Source organism: Fusarium phalaenopsidis (assembly GCF_050370095.1).
Source record: "Fusarium phalaenopsidis strain FUZ10S chromosome Unknown contig_32298, whole genome shotgun sequence".
Lineage (NCBI taxonomy): Eukaryota > Fungi > Ascomycota > Sordariomycetes > Hypocreales > Nectriaceae > Fusarium > Fusarium phalaenopsidis.
In genome coordinates this window covers 2,571,720-2,586,917 of record NW_028145407.1, presented here as the reverse complement: position 1 = coordinate 2,586,917, position 15,198 = coordinate 2,571,720, and the positions used below count along the sequence as shown (strand labels likewise).

Genomic DNA, 15,198 nt, shown 5'->3' with positions numbered 1-15,198 from the left:
TGGATATGCCGGATGTATGCGTTGGCCGTGAGTGTAATTCTGCTGGAATGTTAAGGTAATTGGTATTTGCCGTGAAAAAGGAAATTCTGTGAAGAACTAGTGAGAACCTTGTTCTCTCCTTCTGACTACTGCAGGTTATGGTTCTATATCACGTGACCTTTGAGGATTATGCTACCTACCCTGCTGCTGCTACCTATCCTCAAGCTTGGCTGTTGCCATGTAATATGTAGGCCACTTTAGTTTTCGGTCTTATTACTGGACGATCATGAGTCGATCGAGCCAGCCAGGAATTAGTGAAGCTACTTGTACTCACTAACAAGTGTCGAGACAATAGAAGGGGGATTGTCTAAACTTGAGAAGTTCTGGCAATTTATAAAATGGGCTCATAGTGATGGTAATTCAAGTGCAGCATCTTTTGAAGAATTTGTTTACTTGTAACCCTGTCTTAGCTACCTATCATTAATAATAGCCGAGCATCTATCTACCCATTCTTCCTTATTACTCTTGAATACACTGCCAATAAAACTCCTCGGCTCCTTCATGAGAAATATTAGGTCGTTACGTAATTTGAAGAGCTCGTCTTTAGGCGTGAGACGTGACTCGCAGTTGCGTGGGCTAATCCCGATGCCCTTGACTTTAATCCAACCCAGTTCTCGAAGCATTCGGTTGTACCCCTTTGTGCTCTACGGTTACAGATGGTTAGGTAATCAGTCATCCTATTTCGTCGACGTTGAACGGGACCATGGATATGACTCACCGATTTTCTTCGTCAATCTCCAGACTACCCGCAGCACTGGAACGCTTCACGGTCTTTGTCCCATGGAAATGCCTCCGGACGCCCAGGAACCAGAGCATTCTCCCCAAAACACCCAAAGGAAGGGGATAGTGTGAGGTAAAAAAAAAAATAAGGACTGAGTGTTGTAGAAAAGTACGCCACACAGTAGTGGGATAGTACGCCCTGATCTCCTTTCGGAAAGGAGATCGTATGTGGGGAGAGGGGCCTTTTGTGTGTTGGGTTTGGGGGGGGGGGGGGGATGGTGGAGGAGAGAAATAAGGACTGAGGTTTGTAAGCGAGTAGTGGGAGTGCCCTGACCCTTAGGTGAAGCCTCTTTCCACAATATCTGGGATCTGCTTGAACGGTATCTTACAGCCTAGATCGATTCGTGGTCGGATCCTCGCTCGCTTGACGCCAACCGAATCGACCGACCTACGAGCCTCCGCCTCGAGCGCCCGCCTCTTGAGGCTGTCGGGCCGAGCCGCGAGGACAGTGGCGGATGCAGCTGCTCCGACGAGTTGTACTACCTGCTGATGCGTCAATCTCCGGCGATGAGAGCCAGGTACCCACTCGATACTCGCAGATACCATAGCAGCTGCGATACCCGAGACCCACTGGGCCCTCGTTGCAAAGACGCCTCTGGTGTGTTGGATGGCGGCCCGGAGGATAGAAGGCCATGTCGAATGTGTCGGTGCGATAGACTCAACTCCTGGGTGACCCTTCCTGCCGCCCTCCATCAGAGCAACGAACATCTCTTCTGCAAAGTCGCGTCTCGTCTTTAGCACCATCCTCGATTCATCTGTCGGACGGTCATCGAACTTGAGTACTTGCGCTGATAGTTTTTCGAAATTTCTGTGATGATGTCAGGAACGCTGGGGAAGCTAAAGAGACTCCTGGCACGTACGATGTTTTGAAGGGACTGTCTTGCGCCTCCCAGGCCTCTAACGCAATCATCGCCCGAGCACTCTCCTCGTTACCCGTGTCGGCATCACCATGCGATCCAACGCCGTCCCTACCGCCACTACGGATACCACGGTTCAAGCCACGACGAACTTGGCGCGCGATAAAAGCGGCCGTCTCTGGTACCCATAGATCTCGGAACACCTCGTGGAGAAATGTCGTCATCCTGTCCATCCCGTCTATCGATCGACCCCCAAGTTCAGCAAACCACAATTGACTGTGTCGGTTGGATGCCACCGTTCTATCGTAGTGATACTCTAGCGAGGCAACGTGCATCAGAACGGGCCGTCCGTTGCTCAACTGTGGCCATCCCACAAGGTTGACGAGTCCTCGCCCTTCTCGGATGTCCAGCATTCGCGGCGATATGAATGGCCATCCGCATGTTCTTAGACTATCAATCGTACCGAGAAGCCTCATAACTTTGGTAGGGAGCACCCTCGGGTCCCCGGTGAAGCAAAAGTTGCCCAGTCGATCGAGCGCAGCGACACCCTCGGAGAGAGCCATGCCCAGTCCTTTCGACCCAGCCTCGCGGAAGCGGCGGTCCATTTCTGCTATGGCTGCCTCCATAACCTTGGCGAAAGCCACCATGACTCCTGGGAAGATATCAGGAGAGAAACGCCGGAGGATACCTGCATAAAGCTGTTTCTCTTTGAGGAAGAGTCGCATGAGCTGGAAGATGGGCTGTAGTACGCTACTGAAGTTTCGACGACGGCGCACGAGTCGTGGAGCATCGATGGAAATAACCTGCTCGAATCGGAACGCAAACTCATTCGCCTGCATGGCTGCCTCAACCCTTTGTCTCTCCCGCGCAAAAGGTGTCGATGCGCCAGGGTTGTCAGGTGTGAGTCGCCCCCGCACCTGGGCCAGTAGCCGCTGTTGCTTGTCCTTGAGCCGCGCCGTGCGCTGAGCCTCCGTCGAGGGGATGGTGAGAGCAGCTGTGGCGAGACCGTGGCTGGCTAGCAGGTCGTGAGGCCCATGACGGATAGACCGTTTCAGGTTGGAATAGCCCTGGAAGAAGCCGAACGAAAGCACGTCGGCACCCTGGTTCTGGTGGCTCATGTTCTCCTTCATGACAGTAAACAGGTCACTATCCAGGAAGGCAGGTGGACGATCCGATGTGAAATTGCCGTACGCTGGGTGGAAGCCGAGTGGGTAGAAGGTATAGTTGCTCCCGTAAACTCCCCAGCCACCCGGTTACGGTCGGCAAGTAAACATACAGGAGGACCTGGTCTTCCTTCTGCATCGGGATGCTTGTTTGCTGCAGTGCAATGAACGTCAACAGCCAGGGCATAGGAGACGTGGCTGATGTTGTCGAGGTTATACTTCGCCTCAAGGGCCTCACGCAACCGCATCAGGCCAGGACTATACAACGCATCATGTTCTCTCTGGTCCTCCGTTGCTGGTACAGATGCTGATGATGGAGGTAGACTGGGTGGCGAGACGTCTGGCGCTTGCCTTGGACGGACGTCGCCACTACCGTCAGTATCTGGGCTCAACGGCTGCTGCTGGGAGTTGTCTTGCCCATCGTATTGATGCTCCTGATCATCTTGTAGCTGAGTCCCGTTATGTTGGCCCACATCAGTGTTCTCGGATTCGTTCATCCATTCAAGGAACCTCCGCTCCCGCTCTTCATCACCATCACCATTGTTGTCGTCGTCACCATTGTGCCTGTTCGCGTCGGCTTCGCCGTCAACAATACCTCGATAATCCGTATCGATTCGCCCTGGACTGAGGCTAGGTGGTATTTGAGAAGCAACATCATCGTCCGCCCTCTCCGACACGAACAGGCTATCGTTGTCTTCCACTTCGACGGTTGGTTGATCATCGTATAGCTCGTCGAGCTCATCCTCTCGTTCCTCCCCTCTAATTCGCTCCCATCCTTGCTGTGTCGCCGGCAAACTATTGTTTTCTCCATCATCATCACCGTCGTCGGTCTCGTTGGACTCGTCGTCCAGACCGTCGAGATAGGCTGGCCTGATGACTGTCTCTTCTTCGAGGTTCGCTATGCCTTCGTTGACTTCTATGTTGATGTTGGCGCCATAGTCGTACGCGTGGAAGGCGGGCTGATGATCGGTCCAGAAAGGGTCGTCTTCTACGGAGAACCTTTCGAGGAACTCCGTCCAGCCATCCATGAATAGTGTCTGGAATATGACCCACTTGTCAAAGGCAATCATCTGCGTCTCCTTGCCTCCGAGGGCCCACCTCGGCTCAACACCTTCACCAAGGAGCTCACCTTGAAGGAAGATGTCCTTGATGTACGATGCGAGTAACAGAGCACGGCCCTGTACGAGGGCAGTCCTCGTATGTGTTGTATCGTGTCGTCGGCGGGGGTGGTTGGTCCCAGCAGCTCTCTGGCTTGGATGCATGACGATGAACCAAGCTTCTCGAGTGGCGCCGGTGGCAATGCGGAAGGTACGGCCGCTCAGGTCGAAATCGACGCCCTGCACATGCTTTGCGACATATGGGGCACTCCAGTGGCGAAAGGATATTGTGATATTGTCAAAGAAGTGGCTAGACCGGCAGATCGGCCGACGCGGTAGACCGACGATGCTAACGAAATCGAGCCGAAATACGGGGTAATAATCGTCGTCCTCGCTCGCCGCCTTTGACCCTGTCTTCTTGCTCCCATAGTCAATACAACTCGGCGCTGGAGGAGGTCAAGAGCACGTGTCCCGTCGAAGGCTTCGTCGTTCGTCTCGTCGATGAGCTCGTCAGCTAACACGACATGTCAGTCAGGACACCCCAGACAATTTGAAAAAACTAGCAGCGCGTTCTGGCTCAGGTTCTAGGTGGGGAAGAGCGTAGGAAGGGAAGGGAAAGGACTGAAATAAGTCACTGCTCCTACACGCTCTTCGAACAATGCTGTGCCATACCATACATCCAGGAATCACCGGCGCGACGGTCTACCCTCCAGCCTCTTTGAAACTGGTCTGTAGCGTCTTCTGTGCTGACTGCACTCCCTTGGATGCTCGCGGGCTCCTCGAGATAATGTTCATCGGCCGAGAACGGCGATATAAGCTCTCGCGCCTCTTCTTGGTCCTCGCCGTCATCAATGTCAGGACCATCAGAGCGAACATCGAATTCGATTTCTTCTGGAAGCCCTAAGCACGACATGGTAGGCTTCTCAGCGTCCGTCACAACGGTTATGTTGACCAACGAGAGGTGACCCTGATGCTCAGAGGATGCTGACTGGTGACGAAAAGGATATGAATTAACATGAAGGGTACGGGGGGGAATGACAATACTGAGGAATACACACTACTTGTTTCTGTCAGGAATATTCCATCATCGTCACCTGCGAAACTGCTCGCTGATTTATAGGATTCGGCTACTGTGCAAACTGGTACGGCTAGACGCGAGACGCGTCGCTCTGCCTCGTGCTGTCGTGGTCGCAACTGAAGCTCTTTACCAAAGGGACCGCGTCTTCAGTAAGGTTCGAAAGGAGAGCAGCTACCGTACCTACCGCCAGCTTTACCCCGAACACATCCATAAACAACCCGGGCCGGCATACCCAGGGTTAGGTGTCCGAGCGCGCGTGTGGCTGATGTCAAAACCTGAAATATACAGCGCTATCTCATGCATCTTCTTCGAATTATCACACGGAATGACATCAAATCCCTCGTGATGCCCTTATGCAAAGGGTTAGGGCGAAACCCGCGGAAATGAGGTGGCTTGCTCGTCACAGGCACTATGAAACTCTGCAAGCTTATCACAGTTTAAAACAACAAGGGTACTCTACCCCAGTCCAGTTCTTTCCGGCCTATCCGCATCTTTTTCCCTGTGTTTTCAACCTTTACCAGTGTCTGACTAGCCATCAGTTCCAGCAGGAGCGTACAAGTGGTCGCGATAGGAACGATTTTGGCCTAGCCTAGCTGTATCAATAACTTCTCACGGGTTAAAAACAATACATTTGGTCAAAAATTATGGCTTTTATTATCATTACTATTATTTTAATTACTGCTGCTTATTGTTTATTTATTGCTGTGCGACTGCCGATGGTTCGCCGGATTGAATCGTATATCTTTTGGTATAGGGTATGGCTCGCTCGTCGTTCCCAGCTGCCGCCCCGCCTGCCCTGCGGAAGGATCAACGCTTACTTCCGGACGTCGCTACAGGCCCATCCATCCAGGATGATCTCTTTTGTGGCTGCGAGCTAAGGGCTTGTTCCTGGTGACGCTGGCGTTGTCGTCTCGCCCTAGTCATCTGGGATTGGCTAGGGCTTGGCCGCCCGTTCGGTAACGTTGTCCTGGTTGCTGGTGATTGGTGGATCCAGCCGTTCCCAACATCTCCCTTTGGTAGTTTCTGCAACGGACGGCCGACTTCAGCTGCAATGTAAGACTTCTGAGGAGGTGGCTGATAACCGTGATCCGCGGCATTCCTTGCATGTGTTCCGTCTTGGTGGCGGGGGGCTTCTCAGTGCCGTCTCCTGGGCTGGAGGCAATCCAGCGAACGGCGGCAACGAAGGTGGCTGCTGTTGAGGATGTCTTGATGGCTGGCGCTGTTGCCGCCGCTGCTGCCGCTGCTGCATTCGGAGTAATAGGTCTTCTTCCATGGCCATTGTGCGCCCGCTGTCACGCTGTGCCCTGTCTGCCGTGTTGATCGGAACAAACCTTTGCGAAGATGGGGGGCTCGATGATACGGCACCCTGTTGTTGACGGAGCACTTCATTCGGGACGTGGCTGATACGCTCGTCTGGCAAGTGCCGCTGCTGTTGCTGCTGATCATCGTGTTCGGAAATTGCAGTGGCGGACGTCATTCCTGCCAGGATCCTCTCGTACCCCTGGTATGCCGCCTGGATCGCTTGGAGTGCTTCGCCTGACCAAGGATTTCCTTCGTCAGACTCGTTGCTTTCCACTGCTTTGCGGCATCGATCGGAAGCCCATGCGAGGACAGCATGATCGATATAGGCACCAAGTTCGCTCGAGGCGTACACGCCTCTCAATGCAGGATTCTCCTTCACCTCGGGAATATTTCCCAGCTGACTACAGATAGCTCGTGTGATGGCCGAAGCCGGTGGTCTGTGGCGCATCTCAGTCTGCGGCTGGTGAATCGCGTCATCCGCGCCGATGCGTTCAGGGATCGAATCCTCCCACACCGGACGAAATGCAGGACCAACAGCGTGTTGGACGATGTGAAATAAGCCCATCCAGAGATCGCCGGTGCTGAAGCGTTCTGCATATTGCTCATAATGTTCTTCTGGCATCAAGTCGAGATAGTGTTTCGTCGAGGATCCCTGAACTCGGTCATATGGCTGCGGACGTAGTCGAGGACCTGCCTTTCCAGGGTCCGTGAACGCAGGTCGAGCCAGGACGCGACATCGTCGGCGCCATCGACATCGTCGTCTTCTCTGAGCCGAGTCCACCAATCGTCTCCATAAGCAGTCGCCTTGAGACTTTTGATCGCAGGCACCAGGTCTTCTCGTCGTAAAGGCTTGTTGTTCTCGTGAAGACCGATGATATCAGCGGGTTGGGTGTTGACCCAGCGCACTACATGGTCCATGACCTGTGCCATGACCTCGCCTTCCTCCTTTTTGATCCGCAATAAAGGCTGCACATCCGGAAAACGAAGAGTAAGGTTCTGTTGAAGATGGCGGCAAAGACTGTCATAGGCTTCCTTGTCAAGCGAGGTCAGAAATCCGGTTCGCCGTGTTGCCTTTGTGCTCGGTTTGCCAGTGGAAGGAACCGATGGAGTGGAGTTGCTATCGCCGCTGCTACTGTCCTCCTTGGGATAAAAGACTTGGTATACATCTGCAGCATCATAGGTGTCGTTTTTGAGACTGCAGGCGAGCATGGTCCAGTCTGAAATCTGAATGGACTCAGAGGCGGAGGCAGGAAGTGCCCTTAAAGTTTCGAGTATCTGATAGAACGTATCGAACCAATACTGCTCGTGCAGGACGATGGTACACCCAAGTTAGCCACATATTATTCTAGGCAAGGCTTGATCCGAGACTGTCTGGGGTGGGAGAGGTGAATGAATAAATGGTAGGTCCATCACGGATGTCAAGGGTGAGTTACTCACATCGTCCAATCTGTACCCTGCGATCTGATACCATTTTGAAATGTTGAATGTGGTTCTCCCCAGAGAGGTTCGACACCAGCGGGTAATGCGAGGTCTCCACCGCTCGCTTCTCCACAGCGTGACGAGACGGCTGATGGGAAAGCGAGCTTCACTTGTCAGGCACAGGATATCCAACATCCTTTTCTCGATACCCTTCTTGTTGACATTTTCTCGGCAGAAAATAGAGTGGGGTCCCGGTCAAAGGCGGAGGCGAGCTGTAACCAGATCTGACCATGTGTATCGGGCAGGGTGAGATCGCGACGGTTGACACGAAGCTTGATGTCAAGTTCGACTGGTAGAGTGTCTGTGTATAAGGATGAGTATTGTTTGTTATGTATGTATAAGTAGTATATCAGGTAGAGAAGATCTGCGGATTGGGGGTGATTGAAGAGGGTCACACCTTTGTCGTAAAATTCGCAAATCCACCACAAATCGCTCGAATCAGAATCCGTCTGTTTCACGTAGTCTTTCAGAGCCTCGATGCGATGCTGGCCGGCCATGAGCTCAGGTTTCTCGTCGCCGTTGAAGTCGGCCCAGTTTTTGAAGGATAGCACATGCTGACGTCGGTCTTGGGCAGTGCTCTGATCAGCGTCTGGGATGGCGTCGATCATTTTTGAACGGCGGCAGCACTGCAGGAGACCTGGACGTAGTGCTGCTCGGCTCGACGTGCGAGGCCGCCATTCTGGAAAGAGCGACAAAGATGGGCGACGTGATTGCGGTCGAGGGGCCTGTTGTTGCCACGAGACCAGGCGGAATGGAGGAGATGGATGGGCAGCTCAGCGACGGCGAGGCGGTAGGGCTCCGCCTGTTTCCTCAGGGAATCGACCTCGGTGAAGGAAGGTGGAGGAGGCTTTGGTGACTTGGCGGGCTTAGGTGGTGATGATGGGGTATCGTCGGGGACGGGAAGTAGGGAGGGAGAGGTGGATAGACGGGGTTCACGGGAAGGGTGGGTAGGGGTAGTTTTCAGCCGTTTGGAGGGCCGGGGATCGGGGTTGGATTTGGGAGGTAGAGGGCGACCAATTTTGATCATTGTTTGTGATGATTGATTGATGATTATTATTATTGGGATTTATTGTTTGTGATTTATTTTATTTGATGTGGGATGTGGAATTGTAAAAGGGTAAGAAGCAACAGGTGGGAAGAGATGAGGGTTCGGGTTATTATATTGAATGGGAGTGTTAAGGTACAGGGGGTGGGGAAGGTGACTAATTAAAAGAAAGGAAGACGGGAGACGGGAGACGGGAGACGGGAGACTTCTGGGCTGCTAGTCAAGAATTAGATGTCGTCAAGAAGTGGCCAAAGGAGCATAGATGGTAGTCAGGGAGAACGAATGAGAAAGGTGGAGGAGAGATGGAGGCTTAGAGGTTTGAGGAGGGGAGGGTGCGCACGGACACCTAAACCCAGGTTTAGGTGGGGAGGGCGTCCAAAAATGGCAAGTTTACTGGTAGGCTTCTAAAATATTAGGGGCTCGTGGTATGGATAGCCCAAAGACGCATAACTTTTAACCCTAACCGGGACCGGTTCGGGGTGATCTTTGACTGCAATATTTTTTAATATTTTTAATATTTTTACTTATTAAGTAATATATATTTTTAAGTATTTTAATTTAATAAAATTTAATTATTTATAATAATTTATAATATATATTAAATCTATTAATTATTAATATTTAATATTACTTTATTTTTATATATTTATATTAGCTTTATTTATATATATATATATTTTTAACTTTATAAAATTTAATTAAATTTAAAATATTATATTTATATTTTTATTATAAATATTAATTATATTATAATATTTTTTTAAAATATATAATATTTATATACTTTTTAATTATTTAAAATATATTATTATTTTATAATAATTATAATATTATATAAATATACTTATTATATATAATAATATAAATAAGATATATATTTCTTAATATATAAATTTAATTTAAAAAAATATTTATCTTATTATAATTACTTACCCTATAATAGCTATTTCTCCGCTATAGCTACTTATCCTATATTAGTTATTTCCCTACCCTAGCTACTTACCCTATAGTAGCTATTGCCTTACCCTAGCTTCCTACCCTATAGTAGCTATTGCCTTGCCCTAGCTTCCTACCCTATAGTAGCTACTACCCTGCCGTAGCTGCTCACCCTGTAGCGGCTGCTGCCTTGCCGTAGCTGCCTACCCTGTAACAGCTACTCCCTCTTACCTTTATCTATCACTTCCCAGAACACATATAGCAACCACAGCCGGTCTTGAAGAGCGGCCCGATAGCTCAACGGTCAAGCTTAGCAACCTTTTCCCGAGGGCCTAGGGTTCAATTCAGGCTAGAAGCAGTTTGCGCTGCTTCGCCTTAGGAAGAGTACTGTTACGGGCGAACCCGTGAGGAAGGTTGTTTCCCCCTGGAAAAACCAAGACCGGAGAAATCCTTCTCCGTAGCCCCGCTGCGAGCCCTGCACAAAACCCGCAGCGAGGCCACAGCTAGTTCTTTTCCTTTTCTCTCCCTTCCTTAGTCTTAGATATTCAATCAACCAGTTCACCTTAGCTGCATAAGCTCCGGTCCGACCCTAGCATTATCTAAGACTCAACCATAGCTCGCTACTCGGTAGCAGAGAGCTCATTGCGAATCTACGCAATGGAAGAAGGTAACCCCGGGGGAATGTCCGTGAGGGACACCGCCCTTATGAACCTGATCGGGGATCGACTGAGCCAGTTCATGGCACCCCTGCAGAGTCAACTCGATAACCTATCACTACGCATCGAGGAAGCAGAGCGCTCGCGGGCAGCCAATGGCGAACAGCTGGCCAATACTCTTGGGCCACTCCAAGAGCAGGTCATGCACCTGTCCACACAGTTCCAGACGTTTCAACAGCCCCACCCACCTACCAATCACCAGCCCCCCTTCATCGAGAACGAAGCGAACACGCAGCTCCCTCCGAACGACCCTCCCGAGGAGCCTATCACGAACGAAATCACCCCTGAACCGCCAGCGGTGCCCAGAACCATACCCCGACGCAAACCCCTCCCAGACCCTCCTAAGTTTTCGGGAAATCGCCGCGAATACCCTTCGTGGTCGCAGCAGATGCGCGATAAACTCTTACTAGATGCCGAGTTCTACCCAACAAGCCAAGAGAGGTTCTACCTGATCAACTCATGCTTATCACAAAAAGCCCAAAGCCTAGTCGCAGCGTTCTATCGAGCGGGAGGCACGGGGGGTCGCCGCGACCCCGAGGATTTTATGGAATATCTCGACCGATCCAACGAAGACCGAAATATACAGGCACGCGCGACGAGCTCGCTGCTAGAGCGCCGCCAGAAGGCCAATGAGTCCTTCGCCACCTTTCTACCGAAGTTCGAACAACACATTGCAGAAGCAGGAGGAACAACCTGGGAAGACAAGGTGAAGATTACCTTTTAGAAGGACTCTTAAACGAGCGGCTGCATCGCAGCTTAGTCACCGTCGAGCTCCCAACGACTTACAACCTGTGGATCGAACGAGTTCAAGAAGTGGCGTGGAAGCTCGAGAGGTTGGGCCCAGAAAGAGAGACAGTCTCAGAGAGGTCGCAGCGTCGCAGCCGTTACCCCATGGAAAGGAACCAACCAAATCGCAGCCGCCAACGGCCACAAGGTCCCGGTCAGACACGAGACTACGAGGGAGACACTAAGATGACAGGTGTCAATAAGGCCGCTCAGGAGAAGCAACGGGTCCGCAGGGAACCCGCCGCAGACGAACGGAAGGCTTGCTTTGAGTGTGGGTCCAAACAACACCTAGTGGCCAGCTGTCCCCGTCGGGCCCGACAACCCGACCAACAACGTACGGCCAGGGTTAGCCCTCCCGACGACCAAGCAGGAGACTCGCAGCTATCTAGCGACGAGGACCTTAGCCCTGAAGACGAGGGAAAAGAGTAGCTCTGACGCGAAAACGGGCGTCAGAGCCAACGGAACAAGAGCTCGAAGGATGGGAAAAAAGGAAGCAGAGTATGCTTAGCGAGTCCGCATTGATAGACCTGCGAATTGGCACTCGCAAGTGCCAAGCGCTCCTAGATAACGGTTGCAATGCATTCGCGCTGATCAACTCTTCCCTTGCCCGTGAGCTCAACCTACCGTACGTTGAAAAGAAACAGCGGCGATTCCGCAGCTTTATCGCAGATAACCAGTTGGCAACGGCCAGAGGAGTCGTTGCATTCATGATCGAGATCCAGGGGCATGAACGTCCCGTGTATGCATACGCGGTGGACGGCCTCGACGGGGATGTATACCTCGGCAAACCATGGATGGAAGCCGAAGACGTTACATACTTTGCGGCCCAGCGGCGAATCTGGCACGGGGCCGCTGGGATCTCGATACGCCTTGCTTCAGAAAAAAGAACCCGAAGCTGTACAGTCAATTAGGAGCGCCCGTCTGGTGTCGGCCGCCACCTTCGCCGGCATCTGCCGACGAGCGAGGAAGCGGAGAGGCCGTCAGGAAGACGTGGCTAGCTCTGTTATGTCAGTCAGCCTAGCAGATATAGCCAAGGCGTTGAAGAAGCTCGACAACAAGGATGAACCTGTCAACTTGGCCGAGCTGATTCCCCAAGAGATCCTACAAGCCTACCCGCGCCTCTTCTCACCCGCAGAGGCCTCGCAACTGCCCCCCCAGCGACCAGGCTACGATCACGAAATCAACCTGGTACGAGACCAGCATGGCAACGAGCCGACCTTACCTTGGGGACCCCTATACTCAATGTCAAGAGAGGAACTCATGGTCCTGAGGAAAATACTCAATGACCTATTAGACAAGGGGTTCATACGAGCTAGCAGCTCGTCCGCAGCGGCCCCTGTGTTGCTAGTTAAGAAACCCGGAGGAGGAGTCCGTTTCTGCTGTGACTACCGCGCCCTCAATGCGATCACGCGGCGAGATCGCTACCCACTCCCCCTGATCACGGAGACCTTGAGGATCTTAGCCGGAGCTAAGTGGTTCACGAAGCTTGACGTAGTAGCCGCTTTCCACAAGATCAGGATTAAAAGAGGGCACGAGGCCAAGACGGCCTTCCGCACCAGATTTGGGTCATACGAGTGGCTAGTGACCCCGTTTGGACTTACCGGCGCCCCCGCTACGTTCCAGCGGTACATCAACAGCGCCCTTCAAGAATACCTAGACCAGTTTGTCACGGCATACGTGGATGACGTCCTGATCTACACAGACGGAACTCGCAAAGAGCACATGGCGAAGGTCCAGCTAGTTCTCAAGGCCCTAGAGAAAGCCGGGTTACACCTAGACCCCAAGAAGTGCGAGTTTGCAGTCCAAGAAGTGAAATATCTCGGCTTTATCGTTAGGGCAGGAGAAGGGGTAGCCTGCGATCCAGAGAAGCAGCGAGCTATCCGAGAATGGGCAGCGCCCTCTACGGTGAAGGGAGTACAAAGCTTCGTGGGGTTCGCTAACTACTACCGAGTCTTTATCCCCGACTTCTCAAAGATCGCAAGGCCCTTAACAAGGCTTTGCAAAAAGGGAGTACCCTTCCTGTGGGGTCCCAGCGAGGAAGCAGCGTTCCAGGAGCTAAAGGATCGCTTTGTGAATGCCCCCGTGTTAGCGGAATTTGACCCTCTCCGGAAGACCTACCTGGAGACTGACTCTTCGGGTAACGCCAGTGGAGGCGTGCTCGCGCAATCAGACTCGCAGGGAAGACTCAGGCCAGTCGCGTTCTTCTCGCGGCGACATGATCCTGCGGAGTACAACTACCCCATTCACGACAAGGAGATGTTAGCTATTATACGCTGCTTAGAAGCCTGGAGGTCGGAGCTACGAAGCTGCGGTCACTTCACCATCCTCACAGACCATAAGAACTTACGTTACTTCATGACTAAGAGGATGCTCACGGAGAGGCAAAGCAGATGGGCCGGCGAGATAGCCGAGTTCAACTTTAGCCTGGAGTATCGACCTGGCAGCCAAGCCGTGGCGCCTGACGCGCTAAGTCGCCGCGAACAAGACATCCCGCAAGGAGCTGAAGACGAAAGGGAGCAAGGGCGTTACCTACAGCTGATACCCACCTCTGCACTACCCAGAGTGGCAAAAGGTGAGGAAGACCCTAGCGAAGTCGCTGAGGGGACACTGCCAGCCCGAGCGGTCTTCCCGGAACACCCAGAGCTAGAACACCTATGGCAAACCACATTACCAGAGGATAAGATCTACAAGGAAGCCCTCGCAGCGGTCCAGCGACGAGATCGCAGCTTCCACCCTTCCCTTAAGCTAAAAGTTCAAATCGCCGAATGTGGAATTGACCACGCCGGAAGATTAACGTATCGCGATAAGCTCTGGATCCCGGGAGGAGACGGGACGGACGAACGCAGCGAACAAGAGAAGGATGCCCTGCGAACTCGCATCGTCCAGGCAGAGCACGACGCGTTCACAGCCGGTCACCCAGGACGAGACGGCACCATAGCTCTAGTGCGAAGACGCTTCTTCTGGCCAGGAGCTCGCAGCTCATCCGTAGCTTTACGGCTAACTGCGACGTATGCGGGAGGAGCACAATCTGGCGGCAGCTGAAGCAAGGACTACTTAGGTCGCTGCCAATACCCCAGCAACTCCGCAGCGACCTCTCTATGGACTTTATGGTAGACCTCCCGCCCACAGGACCCTCAGGGGCGAAGTACTTGTGGGTGATCAAGGACCGTCTAACCCGAGCAGTGACGCTCGAGGCCATGGATAGCATGGATGCCGCAGCGTGTGCGCGGCGATTTCTCAGCTGCCATTATCGCTTCCACGGAATGCCGAAGTCAATCGTGAGTGACAGAGGGTCCAACTGGACAGGTGCTTTCTGGCGAGCCCTCTGCCGGCTCACGGGGATCAAGCAGCGCCTCAGCACAGCCTACCATCCTCAGACAGACGGTGGGCCCGAGCGAACCAACCAAGATGTACAAGGCTACCTACGAGCATACATTAGTTTCAGTCAAGATGATTGGGGCGAGCTCTTACCCGCAGCGCAGTTAGCGATAAATAATCGCGACCACGCTGCGACTGGCATGAGCCCTTTCTTCGTCGAGCACGGATACCACGTACACCCCTTCCCAATCGACGAGGTAGATGCGTTCACGCCGCGGAGTCACGACGAAGCCGACGCAAAAGCTTTCGTGGAGAGACTTTGGGAGGTCACCGAGTTCATACAAGCCAACGCAGCAGCCGCACAGCAACGCCAAGAGGACGCTGCTAACCAGCGGCGAAGGCCTGCCGAACGTTATGAAGTGGGAGACAAGGTGTGGCTAAACCTCGTGAATATCAGAACGAGAAGACCCTGCAAAAAGCTCGATTGGCTGCACCTCAAATACACAGTCACACGAGTGATAAGCCCGTACGTAGTGCAGCTAAACGTGCCAGGAAGAGTCTTCCCGCGATTTCACGTCGACCTCGTAAGGAGGGCGCGGCGA

The 15,198-nt window shown here is 52.5% G+C and overlaps 4 protein-coding genes across 4 annotated transcripts; 2 read left to right on the top strand and 2 right to left on the bottom strand.

Moving 5' to 3' along the window:
* Positions 1 to 1,095: 1,095 nt before the first annotated feature.
* LRP88_07352 (uncharacterized protein) lies at positions 1,096 to 4,849 on the bottom strand (the record flags this gene model as incomplete). The annotated part of the gene is made up of 5 exons (XM_083243882.1): positions 1,096 to 1,627; positions 1,680 to 2,913; positions 2,961 to 4,176; positions 4,377 to 4,450; positions 4,609 to 4,849. The coding sequence occupies 5 exons, from the start codon at positions 4,847 to 4,849 to the stop codon at positions 1,096 to 1,098; spliced, it is 3,297 nt and encodes a 1,098-aa protein (XP_083101106.1).
* A 2,088-nt stretch (positions 4,850 to 6,937) lies between these two features.
* LRP88_07351 (uncharacterized protein) lies at positions 6,938 to 8,403 on the bottom strand (the record flags this gene model as incomplete). Its single annotated transcript, XM_083243881.1, has 3 exons — positions 6,938 to 7,574; positions 7,958 to 8,096; positions 8,193 to 8,403. The coding sequence occupies 3 exons, from the start codon at positions 8,401 to 8,403 to the stop codon at positions 6,938 to 6,940; spliced, it is 987 nt and encodes a 328-aa protein (XP_083101105.1).
* A 2,030-nt stretch (positions 8,404 to 10,433) lies between these two features.
* LRP88_07350 (uncharacterized protein) lies at positions 10,434 to 11,216 on the top strand (the record flags this gene model as incomplete). The annotated part of the gene is made up of 1 exon (XM_083243880.1): positions 10,434 to 11,216. One exon carries the CDS (start codon positions 10,434 to 10,436, stop codon positions 11,214 to 11,216), a length of 783 nt encoding a protein of 260 aa, XP_083101104.1.
* A 1,067-nt stretch (positions 11,217 to 12,283) lies between these two features.
* On the top strand, positions 12,284 to 14,320 carry LRP88_07349 (uncharacterized protein; the record flags this gene model as incomplete). The annotated part of the gene is made up of 1 exon (XM_083243879.1): positions 12,284 to 14,320. The coding sequence occupies one exon, from the start codon at positions 12,284 to 12,286 to the stop codon at positions 14,318 to 14,320; it is 2,037 nt and encodes a 678-aa protein (XP_083101103.1).
* Positions 14,321 to 15,198: the final 878 nt, after the last annotated feature.